Source organism: Heteronotia binoei, chromosome 8, assembly GCF_032191835.1.
Source record: "Heteronotia binoei isolate CCM8104 ecotype False Entrance Well chromosome 8, APGP_CSIRO_Hbin_v1, whole genome shotgun sequence".
NCBI lineage: Eukaryota > Metazoa > Chordata > Lepidosauria > Squamata > Gekkonidae > Heteronotia > Heteronotia binoei.
In genome coordinates, this window is record NC_083230.1 from 57,010,254 (window position 1) to 57,032,537 (window position 22,284).

Consider the following 22,284-nt stretch of genomic DNA (forward strand, 5'->3'; position numbering starts at 1 on the left):
TAAAATGACTCCACAGTATAATATTGCTCCAAAATGAATTGTTTTGAAGTTAACGTTTCTTCATTGACCACTGAATGTTTACTTTTGACCTAAATAGTTCAGTTAATATTTTTGTTACATTATGATTTAAGATGTGGCCCTCTTTAGGCATTGGGCTCTCTAATACAGCCCCCACCTGCCAGAAGGTTAGGAACCCCTGCTCTATGAGGGCCTTCTGGAGCTACAGGCAGAGATGGCAATGTAATTTAATGCAAGAAATCACCAAACACAGTTGGAGGGAAATCTATAAAATCTTAGTTACATCAACTAACATCAGTATGAGGAAAAGTAGTATGAAATTAATGTTTAGGTGGCATTACACCCCCGCTAAATTAGGAAAAAATCTTTGATAATGTCTCTGATCAACACTGGCAATGCCTTCAGGAGAAAGGCTCATTCTACCAGATAAGGTGGTCTTGCCCTGTTATAAAACAATTATGGGAGATAATATGTAAAGTATTAAGTGAAATTATAGCTCATAGATTGGAATGCTCACCAATGTTAATTTTATTTGGCCAAGTGGAGCACTCCTTTGATAAGAAATATAGTTATGATGAAACTTGGTGGAATCTGCAGGGTTATTGATTGGAAATAACATCATCTATTGAAATCTGGCTGAGGAAATATTGGCTAATATTACATTTTGATGGGTCAATCAGTAACATTTATTAAAACATAAAGATACCAGGAGGACAAAAATAGACTTTAAGGAAATATTTGTTTATAATATATGTTTTTTGTGATGTGGAACAATATGGATTTGCTTTCCATCATCAGTTTCCCTTAACATGGATTTGCTTTCCATCATCGTTTCTGCCTCCGTTCCTGAGGACTGGAAGGTAGCTAATGTCACTCCCATCTTTAAAAAGGGTTCCAGAGGAGATCCAGGAAATTACAGGCCAGTCAGTCTGACTTCAATACCAGGAAAGTTAATGGAAACTGTCATTAAAGAGAGAATTAGTAGGCACACTGATGAACAAAAATTGTTGAGGAAGACTCAGCATGGGTTCTGTAAGGGAAGGCTTTGTCTCACTAACCTGTTAGAGTTCTTTGAGGGGGTGAACAAACATGTGGACAAAGGGGACCCAATAGATGTTGTTTACCTTGACTTCCAGAAAGCTTTTGATAAAGTTCCTCATCAAAGACTCCTAAGTAAGCTCGAGAGTAATGGGTTAAAAGGACAAGTCCTCTTGTGGATCAAAAACTGGCTAATTAATAGGAAACAGAGAGTGAGTATAAATGGACAGTTTTCACAGTGGAGGGTGGTAAGCAATGGGATGCCGCAGGGCTCAGTCCTGGGTTCGATGCTTTTTAACTTGTTCATTAATGATTTGGAGTTGGGAGTAAGCAGTGAAGTGGCTAAGTTTGTGGATGACACTAAATTGTTCAGGGTGGTGAGAACCAGAGAGGATTGTGAGGCACTCCAAAGGGATCTGTTGAGACTGGGCAAGTGGGCGTCAACGTGACAAATGAGGTTCAATGTCAAGTAATGCACATTGGGGCAAGGAGGTGTGGCCTAATATGCAAATGAGTTCTTGCTGGGCTTTTTCTACACAAAAAGCCCTGGCACTAATTAACAACAGCCAAAAACAAACAAATCCAACTATAAATTTATTTGCAGCCAATAAAAATGCAAGGCAATAGAAGAAGAAAAGAATCATTAAGAACTAACAAACTAAAAACCAACTAAGAATTCTATCTAGCATTGGAATAAAATTGGGCTGCTTATTGGATAAAATCAGAAAAAAAAATATCTACAAGAGATTGTTCGTAACAAAATTGGTGACATTTCTGAATACAGAAGAGATGGCAGAATCTATGACAAAATCCATCAGTGCCTTGGACTCTAATGTCTAAATTTATATGCAGAAGTCTAAACTGAACTATTGACTGCCTATATAGCATTTTTTTCAGTACAAAATAGTATGTTTCTTGTGTGGCTTGTTCATATTCTTTTACATTGTATAGCACCAAATAACATTTACAAATTTCAGAATATATTTTAACTAGCTGTAAAATGTGACTTAAGTAATGACATTGTACTCTATAGTTAAACAAGCATAAGTGGTGGTTTTCAAGGACTTAATCACAATTAACACTTCATTATTCTAATTTTGTAGGATAATGTTAAACAGGCCAGTAGCACATTTGAGAATATGGGTTTAATTTAGAAAGGCTCATGTGTTTTTCATATAGCTTGCTTTGTTTTGCAAAATATGACTTCAAATGATGTAGTGGTGAGATGACTAATGTACAATTGAACTTTAGTATAAGAGAGAAACAGAATGGGCCTAACTACATGGGAGATTTGGGGACTGGGTGATTCGCAAATCTAAAATATAAGTAAATAATAAATGGTAGATTTGGGACTGCAGTATGTTGAGGGGACAGACCTCCCCCCCCCCCCATGACAGTTTTCTCTATTGGAAATGGGGGGCATTGTTTGCTCCATTGGGAGTTGTATGTGTAATGATGAGCTACACATTATGTTTTCACAACAGGACAAATAGTATCCACAGGGAGCATTTCAGTAGGGATGGGCATGAACTGGGAAACCCAGGTTCAGTTGGCAAAACAAACCGGGGCATGTCCTGAACCAGTTCACAAACTTGAACCAGCCTAGTTCCTGAACAAAACAAATGCAAAAAAATCAGGATGTGGGAACTCCTCCCCAGGGTCCTAGAGGCTCCAAAATCATGGGGCATCTCCAGCTGACTCTTCTCTACCTGGACATGCAGATAGATCCAAATAGGCAGCCGTGTTGGTCTGAAGTAGTAGAACAAAATAGGAGTCAATTGCACCTTTAAGACCAACGTAGTTTTATTCAGAACGTAATGCCCTCATTTTGACCCAGGTTTATTAGCAATAGAATAATTAACAGGCATTCTCACGTTCTGACATGTTACTGTTTTATGGTTTCCCATGCTAATCCAAACCAGATCAAAGGTTTTCTGAATTTGTTAATTTTACTTTTCTGCTATTGGATTTTAACTTTGTACCACTTGGCATTCCAAACTCCACCACCTATATGTGGCTCTGCTTACTGTACCTCATTCCTCGTCTGAAGAAGTGTGCATGCACACGAAAGCTTATGTTCTGAATAAAACTACATTGGTCTTAAAGGTGCAATTGACTCCTGTTTTGCTGGACATGCAGATACCACCCCAAAGACAATTGTTCTGTGGTGGGGCTTTGAAAAGTGAGAGCTGGTAGGCAAGGTCACCCCAGTAAGTCTCTGGACATAGAGATGCCACCACAAGCTCAAAGAAGGGGGGTTGAAATGGAGAGCTGGGACTAAAGGGAAGTTAACCCAATAACTCTGGATACACAGATCACCCACTAAGGAGAATCAGGTGAGGTTTGAAATGGAGTGATGGGACTAAGGGGATAAGGAAAGTCATCCAGTATCTCTGGAACAAGTCCCCCAAGGCAGGGAAGAAAGGAGAAGCAGTAAAATCATTGGGCAGCAAAGACAAATGAAATCACCTCAAAACAAAAAGCAACCCTGTGTGTGTGGGGGGGGGGGGATAAACGGCAGAAACTAAGTTGAATACGCCCCCCCCCCCCAAAAAAAGCTGTCTGAGAACAAAAACACCCAAAGAGAAATTCCTCCACTGCAACCCAAAGGTGGTGGTGGGAAATAAAAGGAAAAGAAATAGGAAGGGAAACCAGCAAGGAAGCAGACAGCACATAAAATAACCCCACCAAACAAAAATGCTGTATTGTGAGTTTTTCCACCCTTTGCAACAAACAAACAACACCCCCCCAACCCCCCCCCCCCTTAATAGCAACATAGAGGAACCCAGGGAAAATCAAATCCCCCTCACTCCTGACTACTTAATCTATCTCCCCTCCATGCCCAGCAGCAAAGCTCTTTTGTGTGAGTACACCTGCTGCTCCCAAAACCCCAGCTCCAACAAAGCAAACGCACACCCACACTAAATTTATATAGCTCATTCCTTCTTATTGTGATGAATGGGAAGGCAACTTTGTTACTGGCAGGCAGCAGTGCCTGTCAAGCTTTGGAGGGTCTGTATTTATTTCCAAGGCTGGAAAATGTCACCAGCCCCACCATCTAGCACTTTTGTGCCAAAAGTTCTGGGTGGGTTTGACTTTCCAAGCCTCACGCAAAAGCTTGGAGATTTTTTTCAACAAACACGTGACTGCGGAACTTCAGTTCGCAAGGTGCAAACTGGGCAAAGTTCAGCTTGGATTGTGGCTCATCCCATGGTTCATGCCCATTCCTACCTTTCAGGTCAGAAAATGGTACTGAGGAAAGACTCAAGCCCCCTCTGCGTACTGCAGGCCCAAACCTTAATCAGGCCTGTGTGTATCTGGGAAGCACAGCACTTCAGAACATGCCGATCTACTCAATCTGGGGATGTCCCCTGGGGAAAATGCAATGTCTGTCTATTCCTTATATATTGCCAAATAAACATTTGATAGCATGTGTTTGCTGAGATAATGTTTGGTTCAGCTTTTATTATTACTAAGACCCAATTCTGCAAACACACTGGCTACAGTGAAAAATATTTATGCCAATCTCTAGTTGTTTGAACAGTGTCACATTAGGGTCATAAACTATAGAAGCTTTTCACATTATCTTTTTCTGACATTTTACCAAAATTATGGAAAGCCAGACACTTAGATCTTGCTCCTAAGGCAGAAGTGATAGAAGGCTTAAAAAAAAATCTGAATTTTTTACTGGATGTGGAATTTGCTGCCATTTTCAATCTTATTTCAATTTCAATCTTATTTATTTACGCACAGAGCTTTGTAGAAAAAGCCCAACAGGAACTCATTAGCATATTAGACCATACCCCTGATATTAGCATATCAGCTTATTGGCATATTATAGACCACACACTCATTAGTATATTAGGGCACATCAGCTGGGATAATCAAGTGGAACTGGTGGTAGCCAGCTCCCACCCCCCACCTGCCACTCCTCCCTCCATGCAGAAGCTGCAGCTGCTCCCATCAGACCTTTAAAGGCACCCACATATCCCAACAGCAGTCCTGCAGAAGACAATGCCCACCACTCAGGGAAGGAAGGAAGGAAGAGAGAGAGAGAGAAAGAAAGAAAGAAAGAAATAAAGAAAGAAAGAAAGAAAGAAAGAAAGAAAGAAAGAAAGAAAGAAAGAGAAAGAGAGAGAAAGGGAGGGAAGGAGGGAGGGAGAGGTAGAAAGAAAGCAACTAACTTTAAATGCATTCTCCAACCTGCCGGCTGACTTGGCTTGGAGAAGTGATTTAAAGAGAGAAATGCCTTCTCCAAACCAGCCAATGGGGTGGTGGCGGCTTTGAGAGTCACTGGACTCAAAACTCATATTAGGCTAACTTCCACATAAGTCTTTTCACCTACTAACATTATCTCCATTTTATTTGGACTGAGTTTCACCTTATTGGCCCTTGTCTAACCAGTTCCAAAATCAAATACTTGTTCAGAATATCCATAGCCTCATCCAAATTTAGATGCAAAGGAAAAACAGATCTGGGTCTCATCAGCATACAAATGATACACCATTCTAGATCAGGGGTGTCAAACTCCTTTATTAGGAGGGCCAGATCTGACATAAATGGGACTTTGTGGGGCCAATCCATGCGTGTCCTAAAATGTAATGCCAGATAGAGGAGATATAGTTTATATAGGACACAGGCAAACACAATTTAAGATATTATTTTAAAATACAATACTTTAAATATAAACATGCTCAAAACTCTTGCAATGCAGTTTTAAAAATAAAACATCAAGAAAAAGCACAAGGATCACACAGCAGAAAATTAAAAATATTAAATGCTCTCAGACTGGAAAAACATAAAATGGCAGCCTGAGAAAACATGAAATGGCAGGGCATTTCAAGCTTCTCTCCCCCCACCCCTCAGGTCTACTCAGATTGGCAATGGCTCTCCAGTGTAATATCCCCCTTTGGCTGTAGATTCCCAAATTAGAGTACTCAGTAGGCACTAGTCCTCATGTCCATTAAGAGACAAAGCTGACCCAGATCATCAATGCTAGAATAGCAGGGAGTTGTAATCTTGTACTTAATAAAACATCTTTTTAATTTGTTTTAAAAAAACCCACTCGATTTGCAAGGACACAATTCCAGAAAGCTTCAGGTGTGGGGGGGGGGGGGAGAGAAAGAAAGAAAGAGCCCTGTCTTTGCACATTGATAAAACACTACAAATAAGCCAAATAGTAAAAAGAAGGGCTTTTTCCCCCTGTTGGAGCCCACAGGAGTGGAACTTCACCAGGGCTGGCAAAGGCTATGGCTGGCTCAACTCAGCATTCAGCAGCCATCTGCTCCCAGGCCAGGTGGTATGGCCTAATATGCAAATGAGCTCCTGCTAAGGTTTTTCTACAAAAAGAGCACTGGTAAAGAGTCCAGTAGCACCTTTAGGACTAACAAATTTTATCGCAGCATAAGCTTTCGAGAAATACATCTCTCTTAATCAGATGCATGGATAGATTCTCTGGATCTATGAAAATAAGCAGTCCTTGTTATGGTATGATTCTTCTCATATACAGAGAAGATACAACACAATAAAAAAGGATTTTTGGTACAGTCTTCCACATGTTTACATCAAGATTGCTTTTGTGCAGTGTTTCATCAGTGCACATATAAGTAACGGTAACCAGAAAAAAAAAACAAAGGAAAAAAGCACGAAGGAAAAATGCCCAAAGGAAAAACCCACTAACATAAATGCTCACAGGAAAAAAGCTCCCATGGAAACATGCCCACATGGAAAGAAGCCCACATGGAAATAAGACCATAGTGAAAGTAGCCCACATAGAAAAAAGCTCACATGGAAAAAAGCCCCCATGGAAAAATATGTAAAGCACCATAGTTTTTTATAATTATGGATAACCATTAATAATACTTTGTTGTTATTTTTGGATTAAAGTCATATCCACATGCAACAAAAGTGACCATTTTGTTATCAATGAACTTTATTAAGAAAGAAAAACAATAATAACAGAAATTAAACTCCACATAGAAATATATTTAAATAAAATTAAATAACTTTATTAATTTACAATGTCAAACTTTTTAATGTTAATACATTGTGGTACACCCAGTGACCATGACAAAAGACTATCTAACCCTAATAGTAAAAGCAACAATTGTAACTCAGATATAAGTCTTCATTGCAAATTAGCCAATCTCTTTAAGTAACTAAGTTTATCTTCCACCTGCTCACATTGCTGCACAGAAGTGGCAACCATGTCATGTAGTGTCTCATATTTCCTCTTTTTCACCTCTAAGCGACCTGCCTGTGCATTAGGGGGGGGGGGGGGGACTAAACCACAGACAAATGATCACCAGTGCTTCCTCTAAGCTGAGTTAGTTTGAGCTAGCTCACAGTTTTTTAACTTCCAGCTCACACATTTTTGTCTTAGCTTAGGGAAAATGGTCCCAGAGCCAACTAATTTATGCAATAGCTCATGAACTGGCTCCAGAGCAAACTAATTTATGCAGTAGCTCACAAATTTAATGCCAGTAGCTCACAAAGAAGAATTTTTGCTCACAAGACCCCATAGCTTAGATGAAGTACTGATGATCACATGCTTCATTGACTAAGGAATTATTGCAGCAAAGATATCATATTAAGTAAACCAGAAGTCCCCAACCGCCAGACCACGGACCCAGACAAAAGAGGCAGCACAGGAGAGGCAGCCTCAGAGCAAGGCATAGCAGCCCCATTTTCCCGTTCCCCTGCCTGGGACCTGGGCAGAAGAAAGAGGCAGCTCAGCCTCACTCTGAGGCTGCCTCACCTTGCAGGGGAAGCGAAAGGGGCAGAGCAGCAGTGACCTTCCCGCCCCCTCATTTAAAGACCCCTGCTGATCAACTCACATCTCATTTACAGACCACCATGGGGGCAGGGATGAGGAGGCAGCCTAGGGTGGCAAGAACCCCAGTGATGCCCCCAAGTCCCTGGAAAAACTGTCTTCCAGGAAACCAGTCCCTGGTGCAAAAAAGGTTGGGAACCACTGAAGTAAACCATGTGGAGCACACATTTCTCAAAATACATTCTAAAGAAGTACAAAAAAGATACCTGGCTGCTTTGAAGACCTTTCTGCAGACATACTGGTTTCTGTTTTTTTTCCCAAAAATCCATGGGTAAGAAACAGGATTTGAAAAAAAAACATGCTTTACTAAATCAAACCCATGCTACTTCTAAATAAATGCCTCCCAATATCTAATTTTCCCTCTCAGCACGGTGAATTTACCTAAATAAAAAGTCTTGCTTTCTTCAGGATCTGGATAGTAAATGGCCTGGGTCACACCAGGCTAATCCTTTTAGATCTCTGGTACCCAATTGTAGAGACTGGTGTGATCCAGCAGGGGTATAATGGAGAATTGATCCATGGGTATCTCGGGCTCTGGGGAGGGGGCTGGTTTTTGAGGTAGATGCACCAAATTTGCAGCATAGTATCCAGTGCCTCTCCCCAAAATACCCTCCAAGTTTCAAAAGGATTGGACCAAGGGGTCCAATTCTTCGAGCCCCAAAAGAAGGTGCCTCATCCTTCATTATTTCCTATGGAAGGAATGCATTTAAAAGGAGTGTGGTTCCTTTAGATGTGATGACCAGAACTCTCTTTGGAGTTCAGCTGTGCTTGTCACAACCTTGCTCCTGGCTCCACCCCCAAAGTTCCCAGACATTTCTTGAATTGGACTTCAACAACAAAATATTATTAATGGTTATCCACAATTATAAAAACCTATGGTGCTTTACATATTTTTCTATGGAGGCTTTTTTCCATGTGGGCTTCTTTCCATGTGAGTTTATTTCCATGGGGGCATGTTTCCAGGGGGGCTTTTTTCCTGTGAGCATTTATGTCAGCGGGGTTTTTTCTTTGGGCATTTTTCCTTTGTGCTTTTTTCATAGAACCATAAGTAACATTGGGGGTAAATGCAAATGAACAGAAAAAAATTGAAAGTTGCAACAAACTCAATTCCATCACAAAATAAATTTAAGAAATTCTTGTAATTAAGTTGAAAGGAAGAAAGTTTAAAATGCAGCACTGTAGAAAATTCTAGAACACTAATGAAATTGAAATAACTCCTTGCTGCAGATTAATTCATGATTCTTTTCAGCTCATCTTCTGAGAAAATTAAAAACTACAATACTAAAGTTAATAGAAGAGACAGGATGATAGTACTTCAAGGAGTCACTCAACCTTAATGCTTGTGTAAAATAGACTGCTCCCGTAAGTAAGTTATTTAGTAAAAGATGGTTACAGTATAATTGTCAGGTCACAGCTAGAGAATTCAAGGGGGAGCTGCTGGCATGCTGGCATCATGCCAGTGTTCTGGCATCATTTTGGTAAAAACTAGAAGTGATGTCATAGGATGCTCTAGAATTTTAAAAGCTCTATGGTTAGTCTTTATGGTTTTGCATGGCTTACAGTCCTGCAGATGTGCTGACTTGTTCCCTGGTACCACTCTTGCAGCATTAAGGCAAGGATATGTGCTAGCTAGGTTTGAGAGAAAATACAATGACCTAATATTATGCCATGCTGTTGTTGAAATTACAGGGATAAATTTCAATCTCAGGCATTACTAGTAACATTACTCCTCTACCTAGCCAGACAGTTCAATTATTCTTTTGTTCAATATAGTATCTGAGATGTCTGGTACAAGCAGCATAAGTATGGCCAGAAGGATCCTGTATGAGAGACAAGAAAGGCAATTCTGTCCCACTGTGCTGTTTGTCACTTCAGTCTCATTATATCAAGAATGTAGGTTTGTGATCAGGCACCTGGCTGATTCAATAATGGCTGAAAGGATATCTAAAATGTCTCATTAAGTTTTTTTGTTTCATTAAGTGATTTATTTCAAGTTGTATGGCATTACTGCCCTAGTCTGTTTCTTTGCCATATAAAAATGTATCATATACAGCCACTGTTTATGAGCTGCTACCAATCTAAGCAGCAGCCACACAGCACAATTTTATGTGTTCCTGCCATTGCCGCTACAAACCCAGAGGCATTTACAGCTGCAACAGAGTATCCACATGGTAGTTTTCAGGCACTTTGCTTGCTCTAGAGCCTCATGACTGTCCTTCCCCCCATGCCTGCTATTCCCCCTATGCCACATGTTGCTGTAGGATTTTTTTTTAGAGTCCTATGGTAGCATGGGGGAGGGAGGATGGAGGCAAGAAACAGTGTTTTAGAGAATGCAACAAATGCAAAAATATGCACTTCCCTATCCGTGTAGCATGCTTAGAATGTGATTTTCTTAAAAAAGATCTTGCTCAAAAGATCTCAGAAGAGCTGGGAAAAACACAGAAGGTAGATGATTTGGCAACAATGTCTTGTGGATGCTACAAAAAACCAATAACCCATAGTCCAATGCAGATGCAAAACTGGAACTCCATCAGTAGCTGTTCTAGTGGCACAAACCAAGCTTCTTTGGTATCACAACATCCTTGGCTGACAGTCATTACAACTACATTGATATGCTTTTTAGCCAGTATCATGGCTGATAATTTCAGACCTTAAAATGGAAAAAAGTATGATCTAAGCAAATAATGACATCTCTAAAAGATACATATTCTTCTTCCCCTCCCCCCCCCACCTAGGGTCTCATTCTTTTGTAATCTGGAGTGTCTGTTAATATGTGGATGTCTGAACCTTAATCCAATTAAGGACTGTTTTGACTGAATATAAAATTACAATTATAATGCATTGAATGTGAGAAATTTAATTTCATCCATAAAACTGTATTTCTTTATCCCAGTGACTCCAAGGTTTAGAGAAAAGAGTTTCAGAAGCAATATATGATGGAGTGAAAGTTTTACATTTATAAACTAGGTCAATCAGAGCAGGATTTTGGACAGCTCAGTGTTAGCTTTACTTTCAAACTCACAGCTAATTGAGATGACACATTATTTTAAGAGAGGTTAAAAAACTTTGAAAACTTAACATTATTTTTCTTTTTGAACTAGAATCCCCCAAAGGCCCTCACTCAACTGCAGGCATGAATGGAAATGTACAGCATCCCACCAGCACTGGGCAGCAGCTGGTCTCTGCCATCCCCTCTCCAAGTGCCAGCAAGCCTTGGCGCAGCAAATCCATGAATGTCAAGCACAGTGCCACCTCTACCATGCTGTCTGTTAAGCAGCCTAGCCCCACAACTTCTCCTACTCCACCTTCAGATAGGCTTAAGCCACCCCTCTCTGAAGGACCAAAACCTCCTTCCTCTGGGCAGAAATCCATGTTGGAGAAATTCAAACTGGTTAATGCTAGAACTGTTCTGCGCCCCCCCTTGTCATCATCAAATTCAGGTCCCAATGACAGTGGGAAAGATGAGGAAGCTCTTTCAGAGTGTGTTGAAATGGATGGCTTCAGTGGTGGACTCAACGGTGGTGGCTCCACCAGCAGTAGTCCTAAGATATTGCCGAAACTAACTCCTCCGAAAGCTGGAAGCAAAAATCTCAGCAATAAAAAGTCTTTGCTACAGCCAAAGGACAAAGAGGAAAAGAGCAGGGACAAAAATAAAGTTTGCACTGAGAAGGCAGTAAAGGAAGAAAAGGACCAGGCCACAGAGACACCTACAAAAAAGACCTCAAAAATTGCAAGCCTGATCCCAAAAGGGAGCAAGACTACTTCAGCCAAGAAAGAAAGTTTAATACCTTCCTCTAGTGGAATACCAAAACCTGGATCAAAAGCATCAGCATCTAAGCAAAGTCCATCACAGTCATGTTCAGGAAGTAAAGAGACTGAAAAATTAAGGGCTGTGAAGGGAAATCAACCACAGTCAACAGCAAAATCTCAAGGTAATGATAAAGGGTACACTACTAGTCTCCCATCTTCAGAAGGAAAGGAATCCAGTACAGCTCTTACTCCTAGTTCATCTACTGCTCTTTCGATGGCTGCAACTAGTGGACAAGCAACAGGAAACAGCAACAGTATTGTTCAACTTCCTCAGCAACAGCAATACAGTCACCCAAATACAGCCACAGTAGCACCATTTATTTATAGGTAAGATAAGATTTTATAATTTACTAGGTTTGTTGCTAAAAATGTTAGGCTACTTTATTGCCCACCTACCCCTCGAATGAAAACACTACACAAGTTATGGGTTAAACTGAGACTTTATTTGCACTTAAGCTGATCTGCACCATTACATACGTCATAAAGCACGGGTTACCTTGAGCTTGCAAAGCAAGCTCCCTGACAGGGCAAATCCACCCTGGCTCAGGGCAAGGTCTGGAACCTTCCAAACCTTATCCATCATGGCCCGCACACTAGTGCGTAGAGGGGATGGGAGCGCATACCCTGGCCCATGACTGTGAAGGCGTAAGGCTGGTAATATGCTCCAATCTGAGCGAGGCCCAAAAAATCCCTGCTCAGCCCTGTAACCGGTGGCTAGCTAATCCCACCTGGTCTTAACAAGAGGGTGCGTAGGGAGCTCGCGCTAAACCAGATTTTTGGGGATGGCGGTCACTGCCCAACCTAGGTGGCCATTCACCCCTTGATTGGCCAAATTTCGCGCGCTGAGCCTACATAGGCTGATCCCATCCCTGTGTTTTCATCCAGGGAAGTGGGAGGCGGGCAACTGCGGCGACTGCTCCAAGCCCCCCCCCCCTTCCCCTGGTTATGATTGATTTATTGGGTTCTCCTGGGTGAAACTGATTGTTTGAATCCATTTCACACCAACTTCCGACCTCGGTTTGGGATCAAAACAGTCCTGGTTTTGCCTAGTTTATGGTCTTTGCTGAGAGATGGACAGGAGAGCAGATCTCTCAGCAGGTTTCAATACCAAAGAATACCATCCTCTGCAACATCTTGTTGGATGGAATTGGATGCCATGCCATACTTTGGTAGCTTAGCTTGTTGTTCCCAGCAAGTGACACCAGGAGACTGCTATTTTGATTCCAGAGTTTGGGGCTTATGCTTCTACAGGGATCCATTCTTGTATTGTCTTTTTGTTGTTTAATAACTACATGAAAGTGGTAGAAGAGGTCATCTGATGATCTGAACTGAGATGTTGTCATTATACAGTTGACACCAGGCAGTATCTCCCTTCTCCACCAAATTCTGTGGAATCTATAAACCCGTATCTGGACTAGATATGAAAGAACAAACTGAAACAATTTAGGCAGTGTATAGCCTGTTTGGGATGAGGTTACAGGCCTTCTTAGTGATCAAATATACATCTTGGCAGTGTTACTGGATGGTCATATTGCAGCAATGGCCATTTAAGATTAGGCTAGGCTAGTATATCAACTCTTTTGTTTTCTGGAAAAGACTGGCCTAACTACAATTATAACCTGATAACATCCAGTATCTGAAGAAACGTGCTTGCACACAAAAGCTCATACCCTGAATAAAACTTTATTGGTCTTAAAGGTGCCAGTGGACTCTTAACTTTAGCCAATATTTCAGTTTTAGAAATTGAAGTTGGTCTAAGATTTGGTAGACATTGTCTCCTGTATTGTAGTAAAAACCTTCTCAGAGTACAGCCTCTTACCACTTGCATTTTGCTTTCTATAAACAAAAAAGCATCCCAGGAAAACAAAGGCCGTTTTCCCACTGAGCTTACCTCGGAGCGACGTCCCACTTCACCGCGCAGTGTCTGTGCAGATTTCCCACCAACTGCTCTGAGGCTGCTCTGAGTAACCAAGTAGTGTCGTGGCTTTTGCGTCGCTAACGTAAACTGGTTTTTAGCGGTTTCCATTTACGACGCAAAAGGTTGGGAACTTCCTGGTTCCTCGGAGCAGCCTCGGAGCAGTTGGTGGGAAATCCGCGCAGACGCTGCGCAGTGAAGAGGGACGTCGCTCTGAGGTAAGCTCAGTGGGAAAACGGCCAAAGCCTCAGAAAAACTGCATAAGGTTGAATTCACTTAGCATATTTTGAAGAAGATGGCCATATTAGTGCGAAAAGAACAGTTGAAGTAGTTTCCTGTGCACAGAATGCTTTCAGTTTGTGTTTCTTTTCTGAGTAGCTGTTTTCCATGTTACAAACCATTTTTAAAACTCAAACAGCTTTCAAAACAAATTGGCTATACAGGAAGGGATGGTCACCTCCAGATGGGGCCTGGAGATCATCCAGAGTTGTAACAGTTTCCCAGAGTGCAGAGATCAGTTCTTCTACAGAAAATGGCTACTTTGGAGTGTAGACTTTATAGCATTATACCCCACTGAGGTTCGCCCTCTCCCAAACCACCCAGAAATAACCAGGAATTTCCCAGCTCAAAGTTGACCCTAGATAAAGAACAGAAGTCTGTTGTTTAAAGAAAAAAGTAAAACAAAAACAAACCCAAACCACTAGGCATTAGGCTTGCTAGTTGCCCGCCCACAGCAGGCAGCTTTCTGTCCCTGCCTTCCATTGCCTGCAATCAGTCTCTGGCACAGTATGTTGACATCACAGACATCATCACTTCTGGGTATCACCCAAATGTTGCTTCTGAGTTATCTCCCAGAAGTCTTTACTAAAGAGATTGGGGGGATTCCTAGAAGATGCTGTGGCATCACTTCTGAATGATAACCCAGAAGCAACACCACAGCATTTGTGATGCTCTACTGTCCCCAGGCTATGCTCCTAAATGCCCACAGGGTTGTAGTTGCACAGCTAGCAACCCTTCCAGACATGCCCAAGAAACAGCCATGCCTGCAAATTGGTCTTTGATCCTCAGTCTGTATTTTGAACATTTTTTTAAAAAAAATGCTTTGATAATCAGAACTAGAATAGTGTAGTGGCTAGAGTATTTGACTAGAGCTAGATAGTTCAGGTTTGAAATCAACACTCAACTCTGAACCTCAGTTCATGACATTTCACATCTCTCGTACTCTTAACCTAACCTAGGATAAAATGGAACTAAGATAAAATAGAGGAAGGAATAACCTTATACATTAACTTCTTTTACACTTAGGGCGTTTTCGCACAGGGCTTACCCCGGAGCGACGTCCCTCTTCACCACGCAGCGTCTGTGCGGATTTCACACCAACTGCTTCGCAGAACTCGGAAGAGCCGCAAAGTCCCGCGGCTTTTGCGTCGCAAATGTAAACTGCCAAAAACCAGTTTACATTTGCGACCCAAAAGCCGCGGGACTTTGAGGCTCTTCCGGGTTCTGCAGAGCAGTTGGTGCGAAATCCGCGCAGACGCTGCGCGGTGAAGAGGGACGTCGCTCCGGAGTAAGGTTAGTGGGAAAATGGCCTTAGTTTTCTCATCCCCACTTTTAACCCTCTGGGGTTAGCATTAAGAATATTCTAACAAAGAACCAAATTATATATGATAGAATAGATCCAAATGCATCTTCACATTTTTCCCTGTTCATATGTAAACTTGTGTTTGAAATTTTATTTTTACAGAAAATGAAACAGTGCATGAGGGGAGCTAAACCCTTCCTCTCCCCCACTTTTGCTTTAAGCATTTTTTTTCAAGCCTGACTCACTTCTGGTAGCAGAGCTTGGCTAGGAAAAAATGCATTGCACAACAGAGGACAGTTACAGTATGGGTGGGATGAGGTCAAAGGTTTAGTTTGCCTTTCCTCACCTGGTGAATTCTTTTCATGTGAAAATAATTTACAATCCTTCCCTTTGCTTTTGAGCAGAAGTAAATAAATACATGTATATCCTCCCTGTCATAATTTTTTTTTTGGCCACAAAGAGGAGGGAAGAGAAACTAAACCAACTAAGCAAAAACTCTTCATCTTTGTACCTATTTGGCCTTCAGTAATAGTCATTTTTGAAATGTCAGTTGCTAACATATTTTTTTAGCTTTAGCTTTTGAGTAAATTAAAGTTTAAAAAAGAAAAAATGGGATATAGTGGATAATGCATTATTAAGTGGAATAATCTGGCCTCTTTCTGTCAGCAAGTGGTACTGAAGATAAAAATTGCTTGAAGATTAAAAAGTGTTAGAGGAAGCATTAAGGGAATGTATGTCATTATGCAGAAGCCATCGCAGCTTCATACCCAAGGTGGATGAGGGATAAACTATTTAAGCAAATTGCCAGTAAAAAGTCTTTTAACAATAGTGTAACACTTCGAAATAGCACAGTTTAAATTTTAATACAGATTTCATAGATTTTGTGGTCTGAAATGAATGCATGGCAACATATTTATTGTTTTAAAAAAATTTAAAATTGTTGGCTAAATACTTTCAGAGTATTTAAGAATAGTGCCATTTATAATCACTATATTAGACATTAGGTTAAAGTGTATATACATGTGTAACAATGATGTGTAAATAAAGTATTGTTTATTTAGGATGGAGGAGGGGGTCTACTATCCCCATGGGTCCACAGGTAATTATTTAATTTGGGCCTTTCCTCATACCACCTAGCTCCAAACCAAACATGCTACGAAAATGAATCACATGACATAAGTTCCATGGACTTCCTGCTGGCAACCCCTGCTGCCTGCTGCTACTCTGTGTAAGGAAAATAAATTTTGAAATCATCATTGAGCCAACAGGTTCACTGAAATGGAAGACTAGAGGAACAAAATTCCAAGCGCTTGGTCATCCTGGAAATTTCTGACAATTCTAGGAAGGTATGCCATCTGGGTTTTCCCTAGAAGTGATGTTACACCATTGCCACCCCAGTCGGAATAATGAGACAGACAAAAGATATGGATTAAAGGGCAACTTTATTACCTTAAAAATGGCAAGGGAAAACAGTGGGGACAGGATAAGCCAGGGGTCAACCAGACCACCTCCTTAACCTGGAACTGGGTGAGCCCCAGGCCCCGGGTGGGAGCCAACCCAACGGCTCAAACCCGGCCGGCCACGCGGAAGATCCCGTTCACCTGTGCTCCACCATCCCCCAAGCCGTGCAGCCATGGATGTGAACAATTCCAAGTGACGGGATCCCAAGGCTCCCTGGAGCCAACCTTGGGCCGTACAGCTTACAGTCACCCCAGGGACGCCATTCACCCAAATGGTGCAATGCCGCGGGAGCTCACCAATACCCCACACAACATGTTCCCAAAAATAAGCAGCCAGTGACCAACCAATTTAACAGCACCGCCCAAACCAATTGCCAGCGCCCATCTACAACAGTACAAGGTAGGCAAAAACACGCCCCAAACGAGCCAATATGTCTGAAGGTGAAAAATTCCTACCTGGCCCCTAATAAGGCGACCAGCCTAATGCCTGCACTGCATGACGGGCGGGCGGGCGGGCCGAGAGCGCGAGTACGAACTGCGCAACAAGAGGCGGGGCTGGCCTTAAAAGGCCGCCCACGCCTCCGCCTCCGCCTCAAAGAAAAGTCCACTGTCTCCTCCTTCCGGGGAGGCAATGGGCGGCCCCCAGCCTAAGGCAGCCGATGGGCTGCTCGGCTGGGTAGGGCCGAATTGTAGTGGCACTGCTTCCCCATTCCTCCCCACCCCCAAAGACTCCTAGTGTGGCTGGCATTTCTGATTTCCAGTATTACTTAACTTCCAGGAGGACCCTGGAATAGATGCCATGCCTCTCTATGAATTGCTGTAAAGCAGAAGAAATGATCAATGATAGTAATAAATTAATCATTATGCACTATACTTTTTGTTTTGCTGCAAGAATAAAAATGCTATAAGATGAAAAATCCACATATGTGCAGCTTAATGTTTTTTCTTTTGTAGTCCAGTTTTCCCAAAGTTAAGGTGTAGCTAAGAATTTTGCAGTTATTTTTTTTTCATTAAATGCACAAGATACCAAGCTGGTGCCTTTTAGATACAGAGAGACAGACAGGGTTTTTTAAAAGCAGGAATGTACAGGAATGCAGTTCCGGCAGGCTTAGCATCTTGGAGAAATGTATTAGCATCTACCAAAAAAGCCTTGGAGACAGGTATTAGCATTTTAGTTCACAGGCTTCTGTCCTGCATTTTTTCCAAGGAACTCTCTTTGGGTTATTAATTTGTTTCATTATCACAAGTACTCTGTAATGTGCTTAATCAGAAATACAGTGGCTTACCTGTGGAGATGCAGTGATCCCTGTGGCTGAGCAAGGAGATTCATTTGGCATTCCCATATCTAAATTAATCATGAGAAGAACTGCACCAGACTTGGTACTTGGTGCTCTCAGCTGCTAGGACATTGTATGCGCAGTTGTGGAAGCAAGAAAAAATACCAGAGAAATGGGATTGGATTGTGAAAGTTTTATCGTGGAGCAAGATGGATAAACTAACAAGAATCCTAAGAGATTATGATTTGGAAGTGTTTAAAAGGGAGTGGAAGAAATTTAGATGTTATGTAGAGAAAGAATGGAATGTAAAAAGACATTGGACATTTTTTTAATAATGATTAAGTATTAGAAAAAGGTAGAATTTAGATTTTTATAGTTAAAGGTACCTTTATAAGTTAACTTTAAGTATATAACTTTGGTGGGAGTCTAGTAATGGAGGGAGGGAGGATTGGAAAATATCATATGGGTTAGAGATAGAGATGATATAAATGGATATTGTTACCATATGTTATCAGTAAAAATGTTTAAAACCGAAGAACTGCACCAGACTGGCTTTTATGGTTGTTCCTGTCCATGCCAATTCACTGCTAAAATAACATTTCAGTATGTTGAAAAACCAAGTCCTCATTACTGCTAGGGCAAAGAGGTATATCCTTTCCTTTCTGCATCGTTATTATACAACTGGGATGATCAATTTTGTTCTGTAACAAGATATAAAAAACCAAATGTATACAGTTTTAGTTTGTCAGCTAATAACAATAGTAACATTTTCCATATACGGAATTCCTGTTGTGTGATCCAAGGAAGCTCTTCCCCACTCCTTCTAGATTCTAATGCAGTTTTCACACATAATACTATGAATAAATAAATACATACAAATCACTTTTTGCTTCACTTACACTGTTTATGTGAATGTGTGCAGCCTTTAGTCCAGGCTTATAAAGTGGGAGCCCATGGCAAGTAAAAACTGGTTCCAGGTGAAGACTCTTCAAAATTGTCTCAAGACAGGATTCTCTTGAGTAACTGAAGTATAAGGGACCTGCGCTCTATATGAGACATAATGGGGGTAGTTCCCAGGATCTGATCCCTGAAAGATCATTTGCCAGGCATTGTTAAGAGGAGAATATTGGTGCTCACCTGAGGAACAAGTAGCAATATGAGCATTCAAATTCCAGTTTACTATGTGCAGGTAGCCTGTAAGTGAGCAGATGCATGAGCCTTGTCCAAACAAGGAGGGCTCTCACTTATGGAAATTAGGAATAGTGGAATTGAAGAACAAGGGGAAATGGAAACAATGGACTGACTGATGGCCAAAGTCAGAAAGCAAAGGAATATTGGGCATATCAAACAAGCAATTTGGATAGACAGTACAGGAGCAGAGGCACAAGGAATGTTAGAGGCCTGAGGAGCAAGATAAACTATCAATATTCCAAATGAACTGGCAACTTCCACTGAACAGACCAATGGAATTGTTGCACTGAGTCATATATTGGTAGGGTCTACTCTAGACAGCAACTCAGTCAGGGGCTTTTTCCAACACCTGTTACCTGACATCCTTCATATTGGCAGAGCCAGAGACCAAACTTGGGACCTTCAGCATGCAAAGCATGCACACTTCTGTTGAACTATGACCTCTTCCCTGATCAGCTTGCATAATTTATACCCTGGAAAGCTAACTTTGGATAAAACTATTTCAGCAACTGGAAAAAGCTATGCTGTTTTCCATGGAATAACCTGCATATTATTTTGTTATTTATTATTATTTATTATTATTTGATTATTATTATTATTTGTTTATTTATATTCCGCTCATTCCCCATAGGTGCTCAGAGCGGAGTATAGCATAAATAATAAAATCACAATAAAATCACAACAGCATGACAATAAAAACCAATTACAATATTCAGTACAACGGAATGGTCCAGAAGGACAATATAATAAGATGGTATAGCAGGACAATACAGCAAATCAGTGCAGTAGGATAGTACCGTAGGGGAGACCAAGCGATCTAATGGATAGCTACTCACTGCCTCACCCAAAAACATGCCAGAACAGCTCCGTTTTACAGGCCCTATGAAAGGCTAGCAAGCCAGATAGGACCTGGATTACCATAGTGAGCTGATTCCACCAGGTTGTGGCCAGGATCAAAAAGGACCTGGCCCTGATAGAGGCAGTATGGGCATCCATTGGGCCGGGGACAGTCAGCCTATCTTGGGAGGCTGAACGGGCATATACGGGAAGAGATGGTCCTGCAGGTATGTTGGTCCAAGGCTGCGTAAGGCTTTATATGATTTGATTTCTATCCTGCCATTCCTGCGAACAGGCCCAGGGCAGGCTATAACATAATCGTAGACTATAATATTCACATTTAATATATTTAAAATTATGTTCATTCATAATGTTTATCCTTTATTGCTCATTGGGCTGGATAAGTGCTATAGTGAGAAAGCGTATGGTATGAATTTTGCCTCTGTTGACAGATATTTACTCAGCTAATTTCAAAAAGGCAAGTATTCTGTTTCCATTTCAGGGTTTCATGCTATGCCTTTGGCATACTGGATTTATTATTCTACATTTACTGAAAGCTGCTCTGTCCTTAAAATGACAAATAAGAGGCATGAACACACCAGTGAATCAACAGCTTATGTCATTTATGTTCAGTGTTGTAAAATTAAAGTGGCAACTTGCCTAACATTGCCAATCACAGTTAGTGCTAAGATTTCTAGCAAAAATAGTCCAAAGGATTTGAGCCAGCTTTCATTAGATGTCTTCTTGATTCAAACATGATTGCTTGAGTGGTAGATCACAAGATCTGAGCTACAATTGAATGGGAGAGAGAATGAAGACAGAGGGGACCGAGAAAGACTTTTCCAATTTGAGAGGAGGTGTAAAGAGAAATTCTGTTATTAACTCAGCATTTCTTAATATTTTGCATTGTTTTAGCTGTGATAATGCTCTGGTTCTAAAATGTATAATCCATAAAACTCATTCAATCTAGTTGAAGCAATGGAATCTGTCAAGCATGTAAAGCATGTTAATATTTATGGCTTTTGCAATGTACAAGATAGCTAAAGCTAATCTTTGCTATTTGAAGAACAAGTTATTCAGACACAGAATAAATGGTGCTTTTGCACTAGAATGCAGTGACCTTGGTTCCACTCTCAACTAGTGCAGCCTCATTGAACAAGAATAATCATGAAATCATCGGGATTAACTGAGGTCAGTCTGCAGAACAAAAGGATAAAATAATCTGGAGATATATTTTATCCTGCTATGAAACTTTTATTAATGTAACTGGTTATTTGGAGAACCAAGTACTTTTATTTGGATGGAACAATCTTCCTTCCTCCCTTCCTCCCTTCCTCCCTTCCTTCCTTCCTTCCTTCCTTCCTTCCTTCCTTCCTTCCTTCCTTCCTTCCTTCCTTCCTTCCTTCCTTCCTTCCTTCCTTCCTTCCTTCCTTCCTTCCTTCCTTCCTTCCTTCCTTCCTCCCTCCCTCCCTCCCTCCCTCCCTCCCTCCCTCCCCTTTCTCAAGAAACAGAGAGGCTGCAATTCTGTACCCTGTGAGATCAGAGAAGTAGCATAGATAGTTTTAAAAGGGACTAGACACATTCATGGAAGAGAGGACCATTTATGATGATGAAGTCGAAAATGGATTTATTTCCCCACCTTTTACTACCTGAAGGAGTCTCAGAGTGACTTACAATATCCTTCCCCTTCCCCTCCCCACAACCAACACCCTGTGATGTATGTGGAGCTGAGAGAACTCTCCCAGAACTACTCTTGAGCAGAACAGCTCTACGAGAACTCATGTCTGACTCAAGGTCACATCAACATATGCATGTGGAGGCTTAGGGAATCAAGCTTGGTTCTCCCAGAGTCCACACACTTAACCACTGCAGCAAACTGGTTCTCTAATGATGGCTACCAGACGTAGCAATTAAATGAACCTCTGTGACTGGATGGCACTTTCCTCCTCAGCACCAATATATACAGAGGCAGAAAACCAGTGCTAGGAGGCAACATTGGGGAAGGCCTTGGTCTCTGTGCTCAGCCCACTGGGGCAATTGGTGGACCATTGTGTGAAATAGAATGCTGGACTAGCTGGACCACTGTGCTGATCCAGAAGGACTCTTACTTTCCCTTAAGAAATTACCGTACTATCATTTTCCCCATCAACTGCCTCTGTTGCAATGTGCTGCTACTGTGCCAAAATGGACATAGCCATTCCTCTTCTCGTGCCTCCCAGATATATATTAATGAAAGTATGTCAGTTTCTATAAAGCTGAATACTTTCATTCTCAGAACTCTGCAATAGGAGTGAATGGATGTTTTCCTGTTTTGTTCTTACATT

The 22,284-nt window shown here is 41.3% G+C and overlaps 1 protein-coding gene across 4 annotated transcripts in view; it reads left to right on the forward strand.

Annotated features, from left to right (window-relative positions):
• The window catches only part of NAV3 (neuron navigator 3), a 934,586-nt gene that overhangs the window by 657,160 nt on the left and 255,142 nt on the right, over positions 1-22,284 (forward strand). For all 4 annotated transcript variants that reach the window (XM_060245118.1, XM_060245119.1, XM_060245121.1 and 1 more), the window contains exon 9: positions 10,990-12,025. In XM_060245118.1, the coding sequence (XP_060101101.1) occupies positions 10,990-12,025 (1,036 nt within the window). The remainder of the gene's footprint in view (positions 1-10,989; positions 12,026-22,284) is intronic.